Raw genomic sequence first — 22865 nt, forward strand, 5'->3', positions numbered from 1 at the left:
GAGCTTTGTGTTTTGTCTACATCTGTTAATTTTAAAGAAGGAAGCTATGTCTCCTGGCTATTCATTTAATCATTCATTCAACAAATATTTACTGAGTCCTCACAATATATACCTGTACTAGAAGTAAGGTCCCTGCTGTCGTGAAACTTATATTCTAGTGGAGGGAGACAAACAGTAAACAAATAAAATTAATGTATGTCAGATTTTGAAAACAGAGTTGGAGAAAATTAAGGCAGGGATAGGGAGTGCCAGGGAAGGGGGATTGGGATTGTCATTTTAAATATGGTGATCAGGTGATCAGGCCACCTTTCAAAAATCAGATTATCATATACCACTATCCATTGGAATGGGAAAAAAATATATATATATATCTCCATCACTATCTAGTTGAATGGAAAACATTGAAACAAATGAACCATCGTTGGGAACCTTTCTCTTGGATTGTCATACATTTCATAAAGAGAAGAGAATAAAAAGGATAATTCATGGAAGAAAAGTCTTTGATGTGGCCAATGAATATTTTTTTAAAAATACTGATGTTTCCCTGTCATCCAGGCAGTAAAGCCATGTATATTTTTTAAACTCGTTATAGTTTATAAACTACTTTTCCGTATGTCTTCTAATTCGTACTTCCATAGATGCTTTTGTTGGACATCTGGTTTCACACTAGGAAGTGCCTTGAGTTTAATTACCACTTCCGGCCATTTTCTTAATCTGTTTTTCAGTTTCTCATCAGTAACCAAGAGCACATAGTATCTGCGTTTTAGGATTATTTTGATGAGTAAATAAAATAGAAATAAAATAGTAAAAATGAAATTTTTATCACCTAACACAGGACCTGGCACATAGAAAGTAGCCCATAAATGTTAATTCCCTTATCCCTATTCCCAGTCTGTTTCTTCATCTATAAAAACAATAAGAATAATTTCTACCTTACAGTTTACTGTGAATAATCCTACAACAAATATTTCCTGCGATATTAACTAAATTTGTGCTTGAATTTTTATCCCTGCCTCCTTCTGAAGAGATCAGAGTTTTCTCTTCAATAAAGAGATAAGGTATGTGTAAGCGCCTGCCAAACGCTTTCTTTCTTTCTTTCTTTCTTTCTTTCTTTCTTTCTTTCTTTCTTTCTTAATAGGGAAATTGCTTGGCACCTATTTGGAGGGATTGAGGGATCAGGTCATCAATTGATTACGGGACAGTGAAGTCGAACGTAAAACTTATCAGACTACGCTCGACACTGCCTCAAACCAGCGTCTAGGAGGCTGGCTCAAGGCTCAGATGAATACGCAGGGAGTTTCCCATCAACCCCTTCGGCTTACCTAGACATCCTAACAGCACTTCCCACAGTACTCTGGGGCTACCTAGTCACGTGATGGGGGTGTTTCGGCTCGACCAGAGGGAAGCCGATGCGCAGTCCAGGTGGTGGGCGCTATTACGCTTCCTTCCACCTCCTCAACTCCCCGTCCTGCGTTATCTCGCGTGAAGTGGGGAGTATCTTCTCGCGAGAGCTAGGTCGGGATCCCTCCAGGTCCGCCTCCGTGGTGAGGAGGAGGAGGCGGAGGAGGCGGAGGGAGGAGGAGGAGGCCCCGCCGCGGCCTCCGCCGCCGCCGCCAACGGGGCTGTCCCTGTAGCTCCCGATGGAGTTTGAGGTCGTGAAACCGCCGCCGAGCTCTGCCCCGGCGAGACGAGGCGCCTCCGTCGCCGAGCCGCGCCGTCGCGGGGCTCCCGGGAGCGGCCCTTAGCGACCCCGCCCGGGCCCCCTCAGGTAGGGCGGGGGCGGGCGCGATGCAGCTCGGGCCCCAGCCTGGGTGCCTGGTCCCGGTGGTCGGGCGGGAGACGGGTCTTAGCCCGGGGCCTGTGCGCTGTCGTCGCCGGTACCCCGAGGTTGGGAACTGAGGGCCGCACCTGACGCCTGGAGTCCGGGGCCTAAGGAGGCCCCTTGCCCTGGTAGGGCTTTTTCAATATCCAGCGCCAGGCGCAAATGGCCACATCCCTTCGACACCGGCCGAGGGGACGCCTCTGACCCCTAAGGAACCCACCCAAGCAGAGGCCAGGCTTCCATCTCCCTTTCCTACACCAGTTAGTAAGAGGAGGTTTGGAGGAGGTCCTCGAACCAAGTCCTCTCCCAGCTTTTTGCCTTGGGGCTTCCCGAGATCCTAGTGCAGGGATGGTGAAGGCGATCTGAGTCGTGAATAGGAACCCCGGCCAAACAATGCCCTAGGAGGGCTTAACCTCCTGGGAGGGAGATGGCCGGACCAGAGTGGTTGTACGGTAGATGTGACGGAGCAATGGCATGAAACACAGCCAGGGAATTCTGCCGTGGCTTTCTTCTTTCCCGCTTTCATTTTTCCTTCCTGGGGAAGCCTCTTAAGGAGACTCTTCCACCATCTTAGAATAATGGTAGAAAGCATCTTTGTTTCTCAGAGAAGCAGCTCTACTTTTCTCCTTAGCTTTCAGGAAGAGAGAAGATGAGGGTATCTGTCATTTCTATCTTTCGAATCACGGAAGAGTTTAAGATACCGGCAGATAGAATCTTGACACCAAAATGGTCTCAAGTAATCACTGACATAAAGTAGATCTAATCCTGTGATTCCCAACCTGTTTTATGTTTTTTATAACCACCTAGGTGCCTTCTTTTAATTCCTACTCTCCCCTTACCTAGGTCTCTTCTTTTTAATTCCTACTCCCCTCCCACCCACTGTGAATAGAATGACTTTGTATCCCAAATAAAGTGCATAAGTAATTTTTTTTTCCATTTTTGTATCAGTCAAACTTTTAAGTTACAATAGGAACTTTTGATTAACCTGAGAGAGCTAATGTTGCTACACTAAATTAATATTTCACCCAAAAGCAAAGAAACAAATGTTTTAGTTAGCCTCTGCAGTCTTTTCATAAGTGTACAAATTAGTTAAGGCTTCATGAAACATTAAGAAGAGTTCATAGATTCTCCCATTATTACCTTGTTTTATCTGTCTAAAAAGCTACACCACTGTCCTAACATAACATCCCTTTCTTAGGTTGTTTACTTCCACATTCAATTCTTGAAGAAATAGAGGCCGTACATCCTGTCAAAGACTATTTTTCCAAATTGCCTTTTTTTGTTGTTGACTTGGAGATTTATGTTTTCCAAATTTTAGTTTGGAAATTTGCTAGAAGGACAAAATGTTAAACATATATTCCACACATGTTTAGAAAAAGCAGATGTTATAATTCAAACTGGCTCCTGTTCTTTGAGGATTTAATTGCAGTCATGTTTATTAGTGGATCCTTCGAGTTACTCATGATCTGTTATTGATCTCCTGACATGTAGGAAGACTTATGTCCTTTGTTCGTATGTTTTCATTAATTCTCTTTTTGCTTGTGTCATTTTGCTGTGTCTTCCAGTTTGAAAAAGGTAACAAAAATTCTTTTTTGGAGAAAGCATTTTTCTTTACACAGAATTTCATTTTCAAAAATAGAACTTTTACATTGTATGCAGTATCCAAGAATGCTAAAAAAACTTATAATAAGGTCTTATTATAATAAGTACTTACTTATTGTTTTGGTTGTACTGGGTTGAAGTTTCACTTTCTAGTGATGGGAGAAGGAAGCATGTGGTAAAATAAAGCTAGCCGAAAATTAAAAATGTTTTGCACCCAGTCTCATAAATATTGTAAGTTACATCTTTATGATCCTCAAAGTTTTCTAGTTTTATGAAAACCTTCTTAACTGTAGGTGTGACTTTCACCTCAAATTCTTAAAAGTTAATTTTGAGTATTACTTTATAATTTTAAGTACTCTAGAGTTGCACTGTCCATTGCTAACCAATAGCCACATGTGGCAATGGAGAGAGCGCTTGAAATGTGGCTATTTTAAATTGAGATGTGCTGTAAGTGTAAAATACACACCAGATTTTGAAGACTTAGTACAAAAAATAAAAAGAATTTAAAGTATCTCCTTAATTTTTATGTTGATTACATGTTGCAATGATATTTTGGCTAAATTGGGTTAAATAAAATACATTATTAAAGTTAATTTCACCTCCTATTCCCTTTTTTTAACATGACTACTAGAAAATTTTCAATTACTTCTGGCTCGCGTTATGTTCGTATTGGACAGCGCTGTTCTAGAGCATCACTACTCTTCCAAGAAATAAAATATCTGAATAAAAGTAGACACATGAAAACCAAAAATTTCCTGACAGAGTATCCTCTTACAATCAGAATAATCAAAAGGCTAAGGACTTTGGTAGTATGAAGGATAAGGTTGTCCAGTGGCCATTATTTAATAGGCAGAGTGAGTAAGTTCTGTGTCAAAAATAAGTATTTTTCAAGTCTAGTCATCACTAAAGAAGCAAAACTTTATTGGTTATATTAATAAAAATAGAAAATTATGCCATTACTGTTCTATTAGAAGACATTAAAAGTTAAATCTCATACTTATTAAAAAAACTGAGTTCAACCCTGTTGTGGATTTAAGAAGTAAAAGTTGTCACGTGTCTTTCCTAACTTATACTAAAGTTATAAATAATAGCAGTGTTTAATATTGTAATTCAATTCTTTTTTCTCTGATCCTTTTAATATGTTTGAATGCTGAGTTTTAGAGCTTATAGATTATTTCCATTGGTTTTGTTTGTTTATAGGTTAAGGTCTAAATTGTACTTGTTATACTTTAAATATAGTTTTTTAAGTCCAAAACTAATTATTTTTAAGGTTTCTGAATTGAGAAGTACTGGTACAGGCCATTTCAGTAGCTTAAATTCCTCACTGGGTGAACTAGAATAAAAACAGTGAATGTTTTAATTAACAGACCTGAGCCCTAATGTTTATGTCTATAAAAAATGAATTGTAATATACTATAAATTTTTTTTATTATACAGTAGTGAAAGACGCATGAACTTTATTCTGATATCTTAAAATCAGGTGTCAAAGTCCTGAACTGGCAGCATAATATCATGGTGGACTAATAACAGAAAATGAAAGTACTTAGCTGTTATGCAGTTTGCTCTTAAAAAAGCAGTTTGTAATTTGCATCATATGAGAGATGTCTATTACTCTTCCTATTTTATGAGTTAGTGTTCATAGCAAGGAACTTAGAGCCTGAAAAAGTAATTGAGTAAAAATCTGTTTAAGGTCCCACCTCTAATTGAGCGTTTCTTACTCCTATGCTTTATCTTTTTATCCTTCTTTAATTTTAGCAACTAGTAATTGAAGTAAGTTAATACAAATAATTAGAATGTTTTTCTTAAGTAGTCCCTTTATGTATCTAGAGTGGTGGGCTTTTTAATCCGTTTTATCTCAATTCGAGATGTTTTGAGAGTGTCTTTAGGATGAATACTCACTTTAGTATTAACTATAAATATTATTAGCAATTTAGACTTCCATAGACTCAAATAAGTTACTATGGGATGTATTAGCAGAAATTTAGAAGTTTTATGCATTAATATGTATTTTTAGCTTGCCATAGCTCATTTACATGCTTTTTAAAATAAATTATAAAGACAATAGGCTATTCATCATTTTTGATAATTATAAAAATATTTTCTAGGTAAACATTTACAAAGTGCCTTTTTTGAAGGAATGAAAGTCCAATTTTGTCATCACTAATTAAACATTTTAGTGGAGTATATAAGCTTCTGTGTTTCAGATAAAATTTTATTTTGTCTTGATTATCTTAGTTGAGGAATCTAGAGTTTATTGATAATGGTAGTGAGGAAAAATGTTTTAAAAAATCAAAGCATTCCTTATACCTTATTGTATAAGGAAAGTTTGGTTCATAATTTTCCTGTCAAAAAGTTAGAATCTGACACATAGCAGAAAGAAAATTTGACAGAGTTACTGCCAAAATTTTGGAAGAATTTTTCCTTTTCTTTTAAAGGTATTAATTCAATTTTTGCTAGAAATTAAACTTCTCAGCATTAATTATATTAAAATATCTGGTGTTCATAGACCTAGAAATACATATAGGATATATAACATAAAACTATTAAGTGTATTCTGGAATAGTTTGAAACGCTTCAAAACTAATAGGTGGAAATATGAAAGATAGCATTCTTATGTTCAGTTCAAACTTGAATGGCTCCTCCACTCCCCTGCCCCTGCTGATTAACTTTAATGTAAAGCATTTCAGCATGATCTTGGAAAATTAAATAAGAAAGAGTATTTGCTGCTAGTTTTCTATACTCACTGGCCTATGATACCCCAACCCACAGAATTAGCATTTCCAAACAAGTGGCCATTATGAAAAGATAGATGCAGTATCTTGTTTTGATAAATACATTGTGGGTTCAAGTTATTAACTAAATTAGGGCTCCGAGTAGTAGAAAAAATAAAATTCATTATTCCTCGGAGGCCTTTTCCGTATATAATTCTGCAGCCTACAAAACTGAACATTAAAAATGTTAAATAGTTTCGGGGGGTGATGTGTTCACCTGCTTAGTGCTCATCTCTAAAGTTGGAAGCAAGCTAACTGGTTTTAAGATTGATGGCATTAATAAATGTGCAATGTGAGGATGAATGGTATAAATATAACTTACAAGATTTGGCTAATTTAAAAATAAAGATATTAGATACTTTGCATTAGAGCTGTTTGAGGAAAAGTTTGAGTAGGGTGCTTTTTACATAGCAAGCCCTGGAATTCATTTTTACCAAGATATTTTTTAAAACTTTAGTTTTTGTGAACATAAAAGCACAGGAAAGGCTAATAGAATTCTTCATTTGGATGTGGGGATATTGGAGAATCAGTTATATACTTTTCTGTCCTGAATCTGACTACATTTTTAAACATCTAATTTCTGTGGAACTAATGCATTTTGGTTGGTAAACATTCTTATGAAATAAAGTATTGGCTGTTTAATTGCCCTAAATACCTAGATTTCTTGTTCACCTGAAAGCCTTTGTCAGACTTATATAAGTTTTGAATTGAAAGATATGGAAAATTTGTGTAATGTAGAGTGTTCAAGTTAGGTATCTAAAGATTTTAAATTAGAGGACAGTGTAGTTTTGATACTAAATATTTTATTTTACTGAAATTATGGAACAAACATTTTAATCCTAGGAATAGGAAAAGAAAATTCACTGTTACTTTTTCCTTGTTCCTCTTACTCTTATGCATATATAATTTTTCACAAACTATAATCATAGCAAAGATAGAAATTTATATTTTGGGGCCGGCGCAGTGGCATAATGGTTACGTTTGTGTGCCCTGCTTCAGCGGCCTGGGGTTTGCAGGTTCAGATCCTGGACACGGACCTACACACCGCTCATCAAGCCGTGCTGTGGCAGCATCCCACATACAAAATAGACGACGAGGGGCACGGGTGTTAGCTCAAGACTAATCTTCCTCAGCAAAAAGAGGAAGATTGACAACGGGTGTTAGCTCAGGGGCCAATCTTCCTCACCTATATATATATATAGCTTTTTTTTTTCCTACTTAGAGTTATTTGATGAGAACATGTTTTATTCTTCTATATCTTGCTCATTGGACCTGACAGTTTTTGGTTATATATATATATCACTAAATGAACTGTTTTGTCAAAAGTATTATAGGGAACCACACTCAAGATTTGTAAGACAGTATTTTTTTTTTACTTGGGCACTGAATTTTGAGGTCAGCATCATTCTTTCATTTATGCACAAACAGCTCTATCATCACAGTCTTCTCCATACTTTGATTTTCACTACCTCAGTTAGCCTCCTAGTCAAGTCCTGACCAGAGATTTCCTCTTTTGTGTCGCTGCCAAGTTGAACATATCCTTGACTGACTTGATCGGTCAAGTGCAAGGTGTTTCTTCAGACTTGACTCACTACAATATTGTTTGGATCGATAGTTTCCAAAGTTTGCTAACTCTTAGGCTATATCTTAGTATGTTTTGGGTAGTAGATATCTAAGGGAAACACGTGGAAAAAAAAAAAACCCAGCAATCCAAAGTAATTTGTATTCCTAAAAATGAAATGTGGAAAGTTAATCTGCTCATTTGATGTCGTCTTTAAGAAAAGTACATGAAAGCTTTGATGACTGTTACATGAACAACTGATATAAATATGTTTAGTTGAAAGGAACACTGTTAGGATATTGTTTCTGGACAAAATTTCAGAAACACAATTAATTCTGCAAATAAATTTAAAGAAAAAGACACTTGGAGCATATAAAGTTATTCAGAAGTGTTTTAAGTTTTGAAGCTGTGATGGTTAACTTTATGAATTAACCCTTGAAAGGTGAATGATGAATATGTGGTTAATTCTTACTTTTGTCCATTTCCAGCTTACAAAACACTACACAGCAAAATAATGATCTACTAGACTGCTAACCCGAGCATCCAGCTTCCACAATGCCTGTGCAGGCAGCTCAATGGACAGAATTTCTGTCCTGTCCAATCTGCTATAATGAATTTGATGAGAATGTGCACAAACCCATCAGTTTAGGTTGTTCACACACTGTTTGCAAGACCTGCTTGAATAAACTTCACCGAAAAGCTTGTCCTTTTGACCAGACTGCCATCAACACAGACATTGATGTGCTTCCTGTCAACTTTGCACTTCTCCAGTTAGTTGGAGCCCAGGTAAGCTTTCAAGATTTTACTAATTTGGTATATGTAATAATTACAGAATTTTGTTCATTAAGGGATACAAAGTATGTTTAGTGATATTTGAGACATCACAGATATTTAGTGTATCTGATTTTCACGATTGTATTCTGCAAAAGGTTTCCTTTAGATAATATCATAAATCCTTAAGCAAAACCATAAATTCCATTATAGTTATGTATTTCTTTGTGTTCAATGCTGTGGCCAGAATTTATATGATTTTGGTGGATTAGAAACATTTTTATCTAGCATACATAAATATTTATTCATTAGGTGATGTGAAAAGAAATGTAATCAAAGCTTTGGCCAGAAATCAACCAACTAGAACTCTCAAATGGAGATTCTTTTTTTGTTTTTGTTTTTACTTCACTTGACTTTTAGGATAATATTATTAATGAGAAAATAAGATCTATTTAGGGATGTATATGTGGAAAACCAACGTCCAAAGTGTCAGTAACAAATTCTGCAGTTTTTATGCTCAAGTGCTGTAAAATTATTACTATTTCTTGTTTGTAGTCATTTTACTGAATCAGAGCAAGATCCTAGATTTATAATAATTTCCATTTAATGAGGGCCAACTTTGTGTTAGGTATGATAGTAAGCATTCAACATCTATTATTAGTGATTCTTACCATAGCTCTTCAGGTAGTTATTAGCCCCATTTTACAGGTGAGGAAGAAGATGAAATTCTGTACATCATGCACTGCATATTAAAGCAAGAAAGTAAGGATTTTTCTGATTAATCAATTCTTAGAAAATTCAATTGATTAAAAAACTCCATTCCTTTAGTATCTTGATATTTGAAGTTTTGCTTTTAAGGGATTTTTTTTCTTTTTATTTGAGGAAGATTGACCCTGTGCTCTTAACATCTGTTGCCAGTCTTCCTCTTTTTCTTTTTTCTCTCCAAAGCCCCAGTATGTAGTTGTGTATCATTGTTGTAGAGTTGTAGCTCTTCTTTGTGGGACGCTGCCTCAGCATGGCTTGATGAGTGGTAAGTAGGTCCGTGCCCGGGATCCAAACCAGCAAACCCTGGGCCGCTGAAACAGAGCACGAGAACTTAACCTCTACACCACCGAGCCGGCCCCTGAAGTCTTCCTTTTTTTTTTTTTTTTTATTTATTTATTTTTTTTATTTTTCCCCCAAAGCCCCAGTAGGTAGTTGTATGTCATAGCTGCACATCCTTCCAGTTGCTGTATGTGGGACGCGGCCTCAGCATGGCTGGAGAAGCGGTGCGTCGGTGCGCGCCCGGGACCCGAACCCAGGCTGCCAGCAGCGGAGCGTGCGCACTTAACCACCAAGCCACGGGGCCGGCCCAAGTCTTCCTTTTAAAGCACATTTCTTTTCAATGTTTGTAATCCAGTTAGACACTCTGCAGTCAAGATGCATCTATAACAAGGAGTGTTTCATAATTTAATCGGCAGCATTTTTTTCAGAATGGTTCGTCTTGCAAACAATGGCATCTTACATCCAATAAAATAATATAGACCTTTTGTAATAATACTAGCTACTGTTTATTTAGCGTCTGCTATAGGTCAGATATTGTGTTTTGTTGTTTATAAATGTTGTCTCAATTGGTCCTTAAAATAGCCTGCATACATTGTGACTTCTGTTACTTTTTTAGCCTCACCTCCTGCTGTTGTCCTCACTCTTTCTGCTTAAGCCATACTGGCCTCCTAGCCAATTTTCAGATATGCCAAACATGTTCCTACCTGAGGGCTTTTGTTGTGACCATTATCTTTGCCTAGAATGCTCATTCCCTCTCCTCTTTCATGTCTTTATTCAAATGTCATGATTCCCAGGGAAGCCTATCCTGATCACCCCTGTAAAAATTGCAACCCCTCTCCAACACTCCGAATCCTGCTTATCCTTGCTGTATAATTTTACTGATCACCTTCTATCATACTGTATGTTTATTTATTATTTATTTTTATGTATTGGCTGCCTCCTCTCTTCTCCACTAGAGTGTAAGCTGCACAAGGGCAAGAAATTTTGTCTGTTTTGCTCACTGTTAGATGCCCACTGCCTAAAACTGTGCTTGGCATATGGTAGGCACTCCATAAATATAAATATTTGTTGAATGAAATTGCATTTTTATAATGGCCCTATGAAATAGGGATTTTCATCTTCATTTTGCAGATTGGGAAACCATGACTGGGAGCAGTTAAATAATGTACTCAAGATCACTCGTAGAAGTGGCAGAGCTGCAGTTTATACCCAAGTGTTGACCTTTCATTGAGAACAGTGTTTTGTGGTGCTTATAATTCTAGCAAGGGGAGACGACAGACCATAAACAATAAATATAATAAGTAAATTATATAGCAGGAAGGTGCTAAGGGGAAAAAATTTTGCCTTTTTTTGCTACTTTTTATTTTAAAATGCTTTTAGAAAAAGTTGCAAAAAATAGTATACAGAGAATCTGTATAACTTTCTGCAGCTTCCCCTAATGTTAACATCTTTGAAAATTATAGTATAGTTATCAACCCCAAGAAATGAATATTAATACAATACTATTCACTACCTCCTTCTTTTTTCCACTCATTAATCCACCTAGCCCCTGCTATTAAGTATGATATCCTTGGTTCTTGCTGGGTGTTTGGCTTTAATTTTATTTAAAATACTTTGACGTATTGTCTCTATGTTGTAATTTTATACTCACCAGGATTATTATCAAGTATGTAAATAACAGTTGCATGAGCTGGTTGAATGTATTTCTTCAATTTTTCTTTGTTTTTAGGTACCAGATCATCAGTCAATAAAGTTAAGTAATCTAGGTGAGAACAAACACTATGAGGTTGCAAAGAAATGCGTCGAGGATTTGGCACTCTACTTAAAACCACTAAGTGGAGGTAAAGGTAAGTTTATAGAAAGTGTTTTTACTGGTGAATAGGACTTGAAAGACTTGATATTGATACCCTATGAAATAATTTTGAGTTTTGAAAAATGAGTTTGCTTAGAGAGATCTTGGGAAACTTTTTGATTGTGAACATTTATTATACTGTTTTCTGAAAATAACCAATGTTGTTATTAATTTAAGAATTCCTCAGACATACTGCATATTGAGATTTAGACAATACATGTATTCATTGATTAAACTAATAGTGTTATAGCAGAATATCAGTTTTGATAAGTTCTGTTTAGACAATTTCATGTATTATTCAATCATTTATTAAATTTTTTTGAGCACTTATAGTGGTTAGGGTCCCTGCTTTCGTGGAGCCCACAGTCTTTTAGGGAAGATAGGCAGACAAGTGCAATAAATTATTTTAAGAGCTATGACAGAATGGAATTCTATTTTGTTTATCATTGCATACCCAATGACTAGCACATCACAGATGTGATAAAAAGTTGAATGAATGAGTCAATCAGGTATTTATTTTGTACCTACTCTTTGCTTTGCACTGTTGGGTATTTTAGACATAGTGATTTCCTTGAGAAACATCCCGTCTACCACATTGATTCTTTCGTTGAACAGATATCTAAAAAATATGTACTAAATACCAGGTACTATTTTGGAACCTGGGATACATTAGTAAAGATGCCTGCCCTCATACCATTTATGTTTTGGAAAAGGGAGAAAGTATAATAAACAATAAGTATAATAAATTATATAGTACGTTATAAATGATACTTGCTATGGAAAGAAAACAGTACAGTTAGAGGGATCAGAAATGTCAGGGTGAGGGGAGAAGGGCGGGTTGCAATTTTATTTTAATTAATTAATTGAAATATAATTGACATACAGGTTAGATATGGTGGTTAGTATAGGATTCATTGAGAAGGTAGCTTTTGAACTTGAAATGAGATGAAAGAGGTGAGGTGTAGTTAGCCATGTAGGTTCTGGGAAAAAGACTTTCAGGTGGAAGGAATAGCAAAGTCCTCAAGACGTGCTTAGAATCTTCAAAGAACGTCAATAGGAGGATGTGCCTGGAGCAGTATGAGTGAAGGGGAGAGCAGTATGAAATAGGTGAAAAGAAATGGTGAGGCCAGATGATGTAGAGACTTACAGGACATTTTAAAGACTTGAGTTTTTACTCAGAGTGAAATTGAAGAGTCACTCTAGGGTTTTGAGCAGAGGAGTGACACAATCTGACTAATGTTAAAAGGATCACTCTAGCTGCTGTGTTGAGAATTCAGGATAGAAAGGCAAGGGTAGAAGCAGGGTATCGGTTAATAGGCTGATGAGACAAGGTTAGTAGCCGTGGAGATAGTGAGAAGTGGGTAGTCTGGGTGTATTTTGAAGGTAGAGCCAAGAGGATTTCTTAAATTATTATAGGTGGGTAGGAGAGAAAGAGCAGAATCAAGTATGACTCCTGGGTTTTTGGACCTGAGCACCTGGAAAGAGAGGTTGCCATCAATTTAGACAAAGAATACTGTAGGTAGATCAGGTTTAGGTAGGAAGATCAGGAGTTCAGTTTTGGTCATGTTAAGTTTGAGATGTCAGATCTTCACTTAGATGTTGAGTAACCAGTGGATATATGTTAAGGAATCCTCGAGGTATGGGAGCTGTACCTTTGGGAGTCATTGACATATAGATGGTATGTAAAGCAATAAGACTGGATGAGATCACCTAAGTAGTGAGTGTAAATAGAAAAGAAAACAAAAACTGGGTCCTGAGGCCCTTTAATATTAAGAAGTCAGAAAGAAAACATGAAATCAGCAAAGAAGACTGGAAAAAAAGAAGAAAGAAGCAAGAAAAAAATCAAGAGAATGGGGTATTCTGGGAGCCAAATATTTAAAGGAGTTAGGGGTGATCATCTGTATTGAGTGCTGTTGAGAGGTCAGGTAAGATAAGCACTGAGAATTGACCGTTGATTTAGCAAAGTAAAGGTAATTGTCATGACAAGAACAGTTTTGGTCAGTGATAGTGGCAAAAACTTGATTGGAGTAGATTTTAAAGATTGTGAAGCAAGGAACTAGAGAGTGAATGTAGACAGCGCTAAAGGATTTGCTACAAAAGGGAGGAAAGAAATGGGGCAGAGCTGGTAGGGGAAGAGATTTCAATAAAAAGATTTATTTGTTTTTAAGATAGGTGATATAGCTGCATGCTTGTCTTTGTTGCATGCTGATGGAAATGATCAAATAGAAAGGGAAAAACTGATGATATGGGAGAGAGGGAAGAATTGCTGGAGCAATATCCTTGAGTCAAGAAAAGGAAATAGGGTCTAAGATCTTGCCATTAAGCAGTGTTCTAAATGTCTTGTTTATAATAAAAAAAATTAGAGCTGTTATTAATGATTACTTTTAGATTAAACTTTATTCATTCAACTTTAAATTTACTTTTAATAGTTTTAGTGAACATAGAAAACAGACTAAATAATACTCTCTCTTGAGGGACACACAGAACCCAGGAACAGGATACCTAAATGGAATTTGAAGTAACTAAAAATTAGGCTCCTCTTACCACAGAATAGTAATAACTAGAGACAGAATACTCATTGTTAAAAAAGTGAAATTATCTTATGGGGACTCATTAGGAATTGTGTCTTAATAGTTAAATACAGATAATGAAAATTGACTTGTCTTTTTTAATTGAAAAAACTTTAGTTTCCTTTGTTTGCTTTTTCCTAAAGGTGTAGCTAGTTTGAACCAGAGTGCACTGAGCCGTCCAATGCAAAGGAAACTGGTGACACTTGTAAACTGTCAACTGGTAGAGGAAGAAGGTCGTGTAAGAGCCATGCGAGCAGCCCGTTCACTTGGAGAAAGAACTGTAACGGAACTAATATTACAGCACCAGAACCCTCAGCAATTGTCTGCCAACTTATGGGCTGCTGTCAGGGCTCGAGGATGCCAGTTTCTAGGGCCAGGTAGGATAGAACACTATCTTGCCTTTTTTATTGGCTGTCAGAGCTACAGGATGCCAATTTCTAGAGGTAGGTGAGAATCCCCAGATTCAACTTGGCATAATTAAAGATAAACCAGTTTTTGTTAATCATAATCGATATGATAGACAGTGCTGAAGTGTTTTAGAATAAATTTCTAATTTAATCCTCAGTGGCCTTCAAGAGAGGTGACACAGATCCAATTTTACAAATTAGAAAACTTGAGTTAGAGAGAGGCCTAAGATGACATAGGTAGTAAGTAAAGGAAACGTAAACTTTTTTTTTTTATGAAAATAAAATTAAAAACTCTTGGTTATTTTTTTTTATTTTTTATTTTTTTTGTGAAAAAGATCAGCCCTGAGCTAACATCTGATGCCAATCCTCCTCTTTTTTGCTGAGGAAGATTGGCTCTGTGCTACCATTCTATTTAAAAAATCTTGACCTATACCAAGGTTATGAAGTACTCTCATGTGTTATGTTCTAGAAGCTTTATTCTTTTACCTTTCTGATTTAGAGCTGCAGTCCAGGTAGAATTTATTTTTGTGAAGGAAACTTTTTTAATAAGTGGCATTGGAACAACTAGATACACATGTGGAAGAAGATAAAATTGGGTACATTCCTTATACTTCATAGCTACATAAATTCCAAATAGAAATACTTATGATTAAAAAAAATAAATTATACAAGTAATAAAAACAAAGGGCCAGCCCTGGTGGCCTAGTGGTTAAGTTTGGTATGCTCCACTTTGGTGGCCTGTGTTTGCTTCCCAGGCACAGACCTATACCGTTTGTCAGTGGCCATGCTGTGGTGGCAGCTCACATACAAAATAGAGGAAGATTGGCAACAGATGTTAGCTCAGGGTGAATCTTCCTCAGGGGAAAAAAAAAAAAAAAGAGTGAATTCCTTTATAAACTAGGAGTAGGAGACACTTTTCTCTTTGACTCCAAATCCGGAAGCTATAAGGGAAAAGATTGATATTTGACTATATAATTTTTTCAATTGCATCCCCAAAAAAATCATAAACAATGTAAAAAATGACAAACTTTGGAAAACATTTGTATTATATCACATACAAAGGGCTGATATAACTAATAAAGTACTTCTAAAAACTCAGAAGAAAAATACCAACAACTCGATTGACAAATTGACAAAAGATGTCAACAGACAATTCATGGGAAAAAGTAGTGTAAATGGCCCTCAAATGTATAAAAAGCTACTCAGTGTTTCTCATATTAATTGAAATATACATTAAAATTATACTGAAATGCAATTTCTCACCTATCAGATTGGCAGAATCCAAAAGTTTGACAGTGTATTCTGTTGTCTATGGGAAAACAGGTACTTTCATTCAGTAATGGTGGGAATGCAAAGTGGTACAAACTTTAAGGAGGAATTTGGTGATAGCTAGCAAAATCACCTTTGCAGTTACCCTTTGGCTCAACAGTCCCGTTTCTAGGAATCTATCCCAAAGATATAGCAAAAAGTACAAAATGCATAAAGTTATAAAGCACTATTGAGGGGCCGGCCCAGTGGCGTAGTGCTTAAGTTCATGTGCTCTGCTTTGGCAGCCTGGGGTTCACAGGATCGGATCTCAGGTGTGAACTACATATCACTCATCAAGCCATACTGTGGCAGCATCCCCCATACAAAAAAATGGAGGAAGATTGGCAAAGATGTTAGCTCAGGGCCAGTCTTCCTCAAGCAAAAAGAGGAAGATTGGCAACAGATGTTAGCTCAGGGCCAATCTTCCTCACCAAAAAAAAAAAAAAAGAAAGAAACCACTATTGTTAACAGTAAACACGTCTGGAAGCAACTTGGATGTCTATGAATAAGAGACTGGTTTAATAAGCTGGTATATCCTTCCAATGTAGTACTATGCAACTCTTGGAAGGAATGTGGAAGATGTATATATTCTGCTAGAGTGTGATCTCTAGAAACATTAATAAATAAAAGGGAGGTGCAGAATACTGTGCTTATTATAGTATCTTTTATCTAAGAAAGGGAGAGAGATACAACCATTATCTACTTATTCGTTTATATTTTCCAAAAGAAGCAATTGTAGGAAAAATAAAAAAAGTAATAAACTTATGTAGAGGAGGAAGGAACCTAGAGAAAGCAGACAGGGACAGAAGCTAGACCTCACTAAATGTACCTTGTTTTGTATTTTGGACCCATGTAAATGTTTTATGTAATTATAAAACAATTTTTAGTAAAAATTTAAATAAAATGAATAAAACAAAATAATACCTAAAAATAAAGCTAAAACGTGCATTAAGTTGGTAGCATATTCATTAGAAATGAATTATTTAAGGTGACTTTAGAACACAGTATTTTGATTTTTATATCCCTAATGGGATGTTTAATAAAATCCTAAATTGTATTCGCTAGTCGTATTATTCAATATTCTATTGGTATTGTTATTTTGAAACTATTATACAGACACACAGTAGGATAAAGCAAGTAAGTAATTACGTTAATGCCATTAGGAACCAAGATTTTCAGCATTAAAAAAAAAAAAGATACAAGGGGCCAGCGCAGTGGCATAGTGGTTAAGTTCTTGTGCTCCGGCAACCTGGGGTTTGTGGGTTCAGATCCCGGGCGTGGACCTGTGCACCACTCATCAGGCCATGCTGTGGCGGTGTCCCATATATCAAATAGAGGAAGATGGGCACAGATGTTAGCTCAGGGCTAATCTTCAGCAAAAAGAGAAAGATTAGCAATGGACGTTAGCTCATGGCCAATCTCCCTCACCAAAAAAAAAAAAAAAAGATACAAGTATGAAATAATTTATGTAACAACCCTGCAGTCTTAATTTTGAATTGGCAATATTGGTACAGACTCATTTATTTTTCGTTTTCTAAAAAATGCCAATTTCCTAGGTCTGTGCACTGAAAAGACTTAGAAACAATGAATAGCCATAGCACCCAGATTATGGCCTTTAATAAAGGGTTTTGAAGGTATCCTCTTAGCAGAATTACAGCTAATAAATTTAGGAAAACAATGTTAAAATCAGAAAAATCACAAATTTGCAACCTCAAATGAATTAATGGATCTAGTCAAGAATTATTAGTGGGTATTAAAACTGTTAGATGAAAGGTTGCTGAGAAAATTTATAAAAAATTGATAAGGCCTGAACCCACTGATCAATCTTTACTAAAAGTGAGACAGCTAGGCCTTATGTATCTCTTGATGTGGATACATGGAATAAATATGCGTGGCAAGAAAAAAAAAAGCCAAAATAAAAACTCATTCTGAATCTCATCAAGCCTCCAGTTTACATGAAGTAAGGGGGATAAACGAACACGTTTAAAAAGGCTACAAGCACAAAATTAGCCAAATTAAGAATGTGGGAAATTGTTTGGAAAAATGATTGTTTCTTCAACAGATAACAGGATTTCTTTTTAAATGGGAATGGGGAAGTTGGGGGGGAAACGAATATAGATTTTTTTTTTTTAAAGCCTAAAGATGTATTAACTAAATGTATGGACGTTATTTGGATATTTACTCAAAGAAACCAACTATATAAAGAAATCTTTGAATTTGAACAATGGATTTGAAAAATTCAGCGTGGACTGGGTATTAGATGGTATTAAGGAGATGTAATACTTTTTTTAGATGTGATAATGGTGTTATATTTTTTTTAAAAAAGGCCTTACATAGACATGCATAATGAATTATTTAAGGGTGAAGTGCTACATTGTCTGGGATTTACTTCAAAAACACTAGCCAAAACAACCTAGAAAAGTGGGTAAGGAGTAGGTGAAATCTTATTGGCAAAAGCTGTGTTATGGGTACATGTTATGTACCCACTCTACTTTTGTGTATGTTTAAATTTTTCCATAATACAAAGTTAAATTGAAAATAATTTTAAAAATTCACATTTATATGAGTGCTCCCTTTCAGTGTTTCCTCATGTTTATTGATCTTACTTAAGAAGCACTAGACTAGGTATCAGATGTCGTTTGTTCTACAACTCAACAATGAAAAGACAGACAACCCAATTAAAAAATGGACCAAGGGCTTAAATAGACATGTCTCCAAAGAAGGTAAACAGATGGCCAAAAAGCACATGAAAAGATGCCCAGCGTCATTAGTCATTAACGAAATGCAAATCAAAATCACAATGAGATACCACTTCATACCCACTAGGTTTGCCATAATGTTAAAAATGGAAAATAAAAAGTGTTGACAAAGTTGTAGAGAACTTAGGAATGTAAAATGGGGCAGCCTCTGTGGGAAAGAATTTGGTGGTTCCTCAAAAAGTTAAACATATAATTACTGTATGACCCAGCAATGCTATTCCTAGGTACATACCCAAAAGAATTGAAAACAGGTATTCAAACTAATACTTACACACAAATGTTTATAGCAGCATCACTCAGGGCTGGCCCCGTGGCTTAGCGGTTAAGTGTGCGCGCTCCGCTACTGGTGTCCCGGGTTCGGATCCTGGGCATGCACCGACGCACCGCTTCTCTGGCCATGCTGAGGCCGTGTCCCACATACAGCAACTAGAAGGATGTGCAGCTATGACATACAACTATCTACTGGGGCTTTGGGGGAAAAAAGAGGAGGAGGATTGGCAATAGATGTTAGCTCAGAGCCGGTCTTCCTCAGCAAAAAAAAAGAGGAGGATTAGCATGGATGTTAGCTCGGGGCTGATCTTCCTCACACAAAAAAAAGTAAAATAAAAAAAAATAAATAAAAAAATAAACTATAGCAGCATTATTCACAATAGGTCAAAAGGTAGAAACAATCCAGATGTCCATCAACCGATGAATGCATAAACAAAATGTGGTATATCCATAAATAAAATATTATGCATCCATAAAAAGGAATGAAATACTGATACATGCTACAATGTGGATGAACCTTGAAAATATTATGTTAAATGAAAGAAGCCAGACAAAAGTGTTACCGAATCAGGTTCATTTTTGCCAGTAACTTGGAAACCCAAAGAGCGAGATGACAAGATTGCAGCAGAGAGAGGGTTTTAATCACAGGGCAGCCAAGTGAGGAAATGGGAAGAGGAGTCTCAAATCCACCTCCCCTCAAATGAGGTCTCAGGGATATTCATGAGTAGGGGGCAAAGTGGTGTGCAGTGTAGTGATAGATGATTGGAGGTGAGGAGAGGTGAGGCAATTGATGATCTGTGCAAGTGTAGTCAGACTTCATGCCTCTTCATAGGACCCATGTTCACAAAATGGTGGCGTTAGCATGATCTAAGGGTGGAGTTTTTAGCCCCTTGACGTCAAAAGGTCACTTATAGGGCATCTGTATGGGCCCAGTTGATGGGTTGGTCGTCTCAACTGGCCTGAACTGGACAAGGGGGTCTTAATTCCTGAAAAACAGCTCAAACACCCATTACCATGGTGACCCAGGCACCAGGGAAATGTCATCTCTAGGAACGTAGTAGGAGTCAGATAGCATATTGCCTAAGCAGTGCAGTTAACAATGGGCGGGTGAACAACTAAAAGTTATGATCAGTAATTGCAAAATAGAAAAAAAAAACTTTAGTTACTAGCTACTTAATCATTGATGACTCACTGTTTACCGGTTACAAAAGGTCGCATATTCTATGATCCCTTTATATGAAGCATCCACAAAGGTAAATCCATAGAACTAGACATCAGACTAGTGATTGCCAAAGGCATATGGTAGAGGATATGGGAAGTGACTGCTTAATGGCTGTAGGATTCCTTTGAGGTGATGAAAATGTCTTAGAAGTAGATAGAGTTGATGATTGTACAGCATTGTGAATTCAGTAATTTAAAATGGTTTATTTTATGTTATGTGAATCTTACATCAATTAAAAAATAAAAAGTCCTTGGTTCTGATTACAATTTTGCTGCTAACTAGTTGTAAACCTTGGCCTAGCCACTTAACGTCTCTGGGCCTCCGTGCCTCATTTGGACAAAGAGGGGTTTGATTTTTTTTTTTTTTTTTTCTGTGAGGAAGATCAGCCCTGAGCTAACATCCATGCCAATCCTCCTCTTTTTGCTGAGGAAGACTGGCTTTGAGCTAACATCTATTGCCATTCCTCCTCCTTTTTCTTCCCCCCCGCCCCAAAGCCCCAGTAGATAGTTGTATGTCATAGTTGCACATCCTTCTAGTTGCTGTATGTGGGACGAGGCCTCAGCATGGCCAGAGAAGCGGTGCGTCGGTGTGCGCCTGGGATCTGAACCCGGGCTGCCAGTAGCGGAGCGCGCGCACTCAACCGCTAAGCCACCGGGCCGGCCCGAGGGGTTTGATTTTTAATCTAGGTTCTGGTTGATGTCGATGTCTCAGCTCTAAAGTTTCATTGTTTTAACTGAGAACCAATGTATTTTTAACTTTTTTGTAATAATTTCAAATTTACCAGAGTTGCAATAATAATGCAGAGAATTTCCTGTATACTCTTTATCCATGTTCATTAGCATTTAATATTTTGCTATATTGTTATATTACACTCTCTCTTTTCTGAACGATTTGAGAGTAGGTTGCGTATTTCATCCCCTTTTACCCCTTAATACTTCAGTGTCTTTTCTAAAAACAAAGATACTGTCATATGTAACATTACACTATATACAGCAAGTTCAGAAAATTGAACATTGATAAAATATTACAATGTACAGATCATACACCAATTTTGTCAGTTATTCCAAAAATGTCTTTTATGGCATTTTTCTTCCAGTATACAATTCAGTCCAAGATCACTTATTGTATTTGTCACGTCTCTTTTTTAATCTGGAACCACTCCTCAGGCTTTCTTTCTCTAACACTGGTATTCTTGAAGAATATAGGCCAGTTATTTTATAGACTATTCTTTAATTTAGGTTTGTCTGATGTTCCCTCATGATTAGATTCAGATTATACTATACATCTCTGACTGGAAAATGACATAAATCAATACCTTCCGTAGATATTGCATCCAGAGGCTAATATCACTTTAAAATTATATACAAAATAGTTCTGACAGGCAAAGTAACTGCCTTATGCATTAAATTACCATTTATCATAAGACTACCGTGTGTCCTTTACACGTTATTTGTTAGAGTAGCTCTGTGTGTTTTATAGATGTGGATTTTTTTTCATTTTAAAGTTATCATTATCTAGTTGATTATTAGATATCTACAGAAGATATTTTAAGTTGTTAACTTCTGTTCCCATCGGTTGTTTAGTAGGAAGTATGTTTTGTTTGATTACTTGTTAAGTAGACTGTATTTGTGTATGTCTAAAGTCCTCTTTTTGTGTCAATTAAATACAGACTGAGGATAATGGACCACTATAAACTAATACCCAAAAACATCTGTGACAGACATGATCTGCAGGGTTCCTCATTTATCATGAACTCATGTTCCTTCTAGCTATGCAAGAGGAGGCCTTGAAGCTGGTGTTGCTGGCATTAGAAGATGGTTCTGCTCTTTCAAGGAAAGTTCTGGTACTTTTTGTTGTGCAAAGACTAGAACCAAGATTTCCTCAGGCATCAAAAACAAGTATTGGTCATGTTGTGCAACTACTGTATCGAGCTTCTTGTTTTAAGGTAAGTAGCAAGCAACTATGTAAACATTATATGCGTCTGTGTGAGACAGAGGCTTCCTAGAATGAGTGTTACCTGGTGTAGAGGCCCTAGAAATGCAGAATGCCTACTGGAGTTGAAAGGAAACTTTGTTTTTTCTTCTGCATTGATTACATCTGTGATACTACCTATTGGGAATAAGAACACGTATGTGAAGGTGTCAGTAACACAAAACAGAACATAAGGACGGAGTTTGGTAAACTTGACTCTTGGGCTAGTAAAAGTAAAAAGAAGCCTAGTTCAGTTATATTTACCACCTTAAAAGGGAATCAAACTATACTAAAAACTTAATACGAGTAAGTAAATGTTTTAACTTTCCTATTATTATTATTTTTACCCCATTCTCTGTAATGATTAGATTAAAGCCTTTAATCTGAAAGTGGCCTATATGTTGTTTTAGGGACAACAAGGGAGTAAAAAGTTGAGGAGATTGCCCCACTCTGCAATCTGGAAAACACTGTTTTTTTGTGTGTGTTTTTTGGGGGTTTTTCTGGTAGAGAGGTCAGGGAAGAATCCCAAGATATTTAGAAATGTAGTGTCATTGTCTAATAGGCTTGTGGGTGGTGACAGGTACTGAGAGAAGTGGAAAGTAGGCTGAATACTTAAAGTTTCTGCGTGTTACAAGAGTATAGGTTGCTGGCTGGGTCTTGAGAAGGACTCAATGGCTTCTCTGAAAGTAAAACATCTAAATTTGAAATAATTTATTCAGGTTATTTTGCTGGTTTTATAGCCCCAAGAGTGAAAACAGTACACATAGAAAAAGGTTTTTTTGGTCAGACTACTCACTTTGAGATAACGGGTAATTGATGATGGAAATATGTTCAAATGAGTTCGCTTATCTCCACTAATGAGGCTTGGACACTATCTGCCTTATAGTTACAGTGCTTGATTTTGTGTCCTTAGGACAACGGTTGGAATGAATCTC

The 22865-nt window shown here is 36.6% G+C and overlaps 1 protein-coding gene across 7 annotated transcripts in view; it reads left to right on the top strand.

Moving 5' to 3' along the window:
* The first annotated feature begins 1553 nt into the window (after positions 1–1553).
* The window catches only part of RC3H2 (ring finger and CCCH-type domains 2), a 52775-nt gene continuing 31463 nt past the window's right edge, over positions 1554–22865 (top strand). For 3 of the 7 annotated variants that reach the window (XM_087419141.1, XM_087419144.1, XM_087419145.1), the window contains exons 1-5: positions 1555–1768; positions 8245–8542; positions 11301–11418; positions 14137–14436; positions 21729–21904. In XM_087419141.1, the coding sequence (XP_087275267.1) occupies positions 8312–8542; positions 11301–11418; positions 14137–14436; positions 21729–21904 (825 nt within the window). In that variant the 5' untranslated portion in view covers positions 1555–1768; positions 8245–8311. Of the gene's footprint in view, positions 1769–8244; positions 8543–11300; positions 11419–14136; positions 14437–21728; positions 21905–22865 lie in introns of all 7 variants that reach the window. The other 4 variants (XM_014782124.2, XM_014782126.2, XM_014782127.2 and 1 more) reach the window with 2 other exon arrangements.

Source organism: Ceratotherium simum, chromosome 29 (genome assembly GCF_057802395.1).
Source record: "Ceratotherium simum simum isolate JZ-2026a chromosome 29, ASM5780239v1, whole genome shotgun sequence".
Taxonomy (NCBI): Eukaryota; Metazoa; Chordata; class Mammalia; order Perissodactyla; family Rhinocerotidae; genus Ceratotherium; species Ceratotherium simum.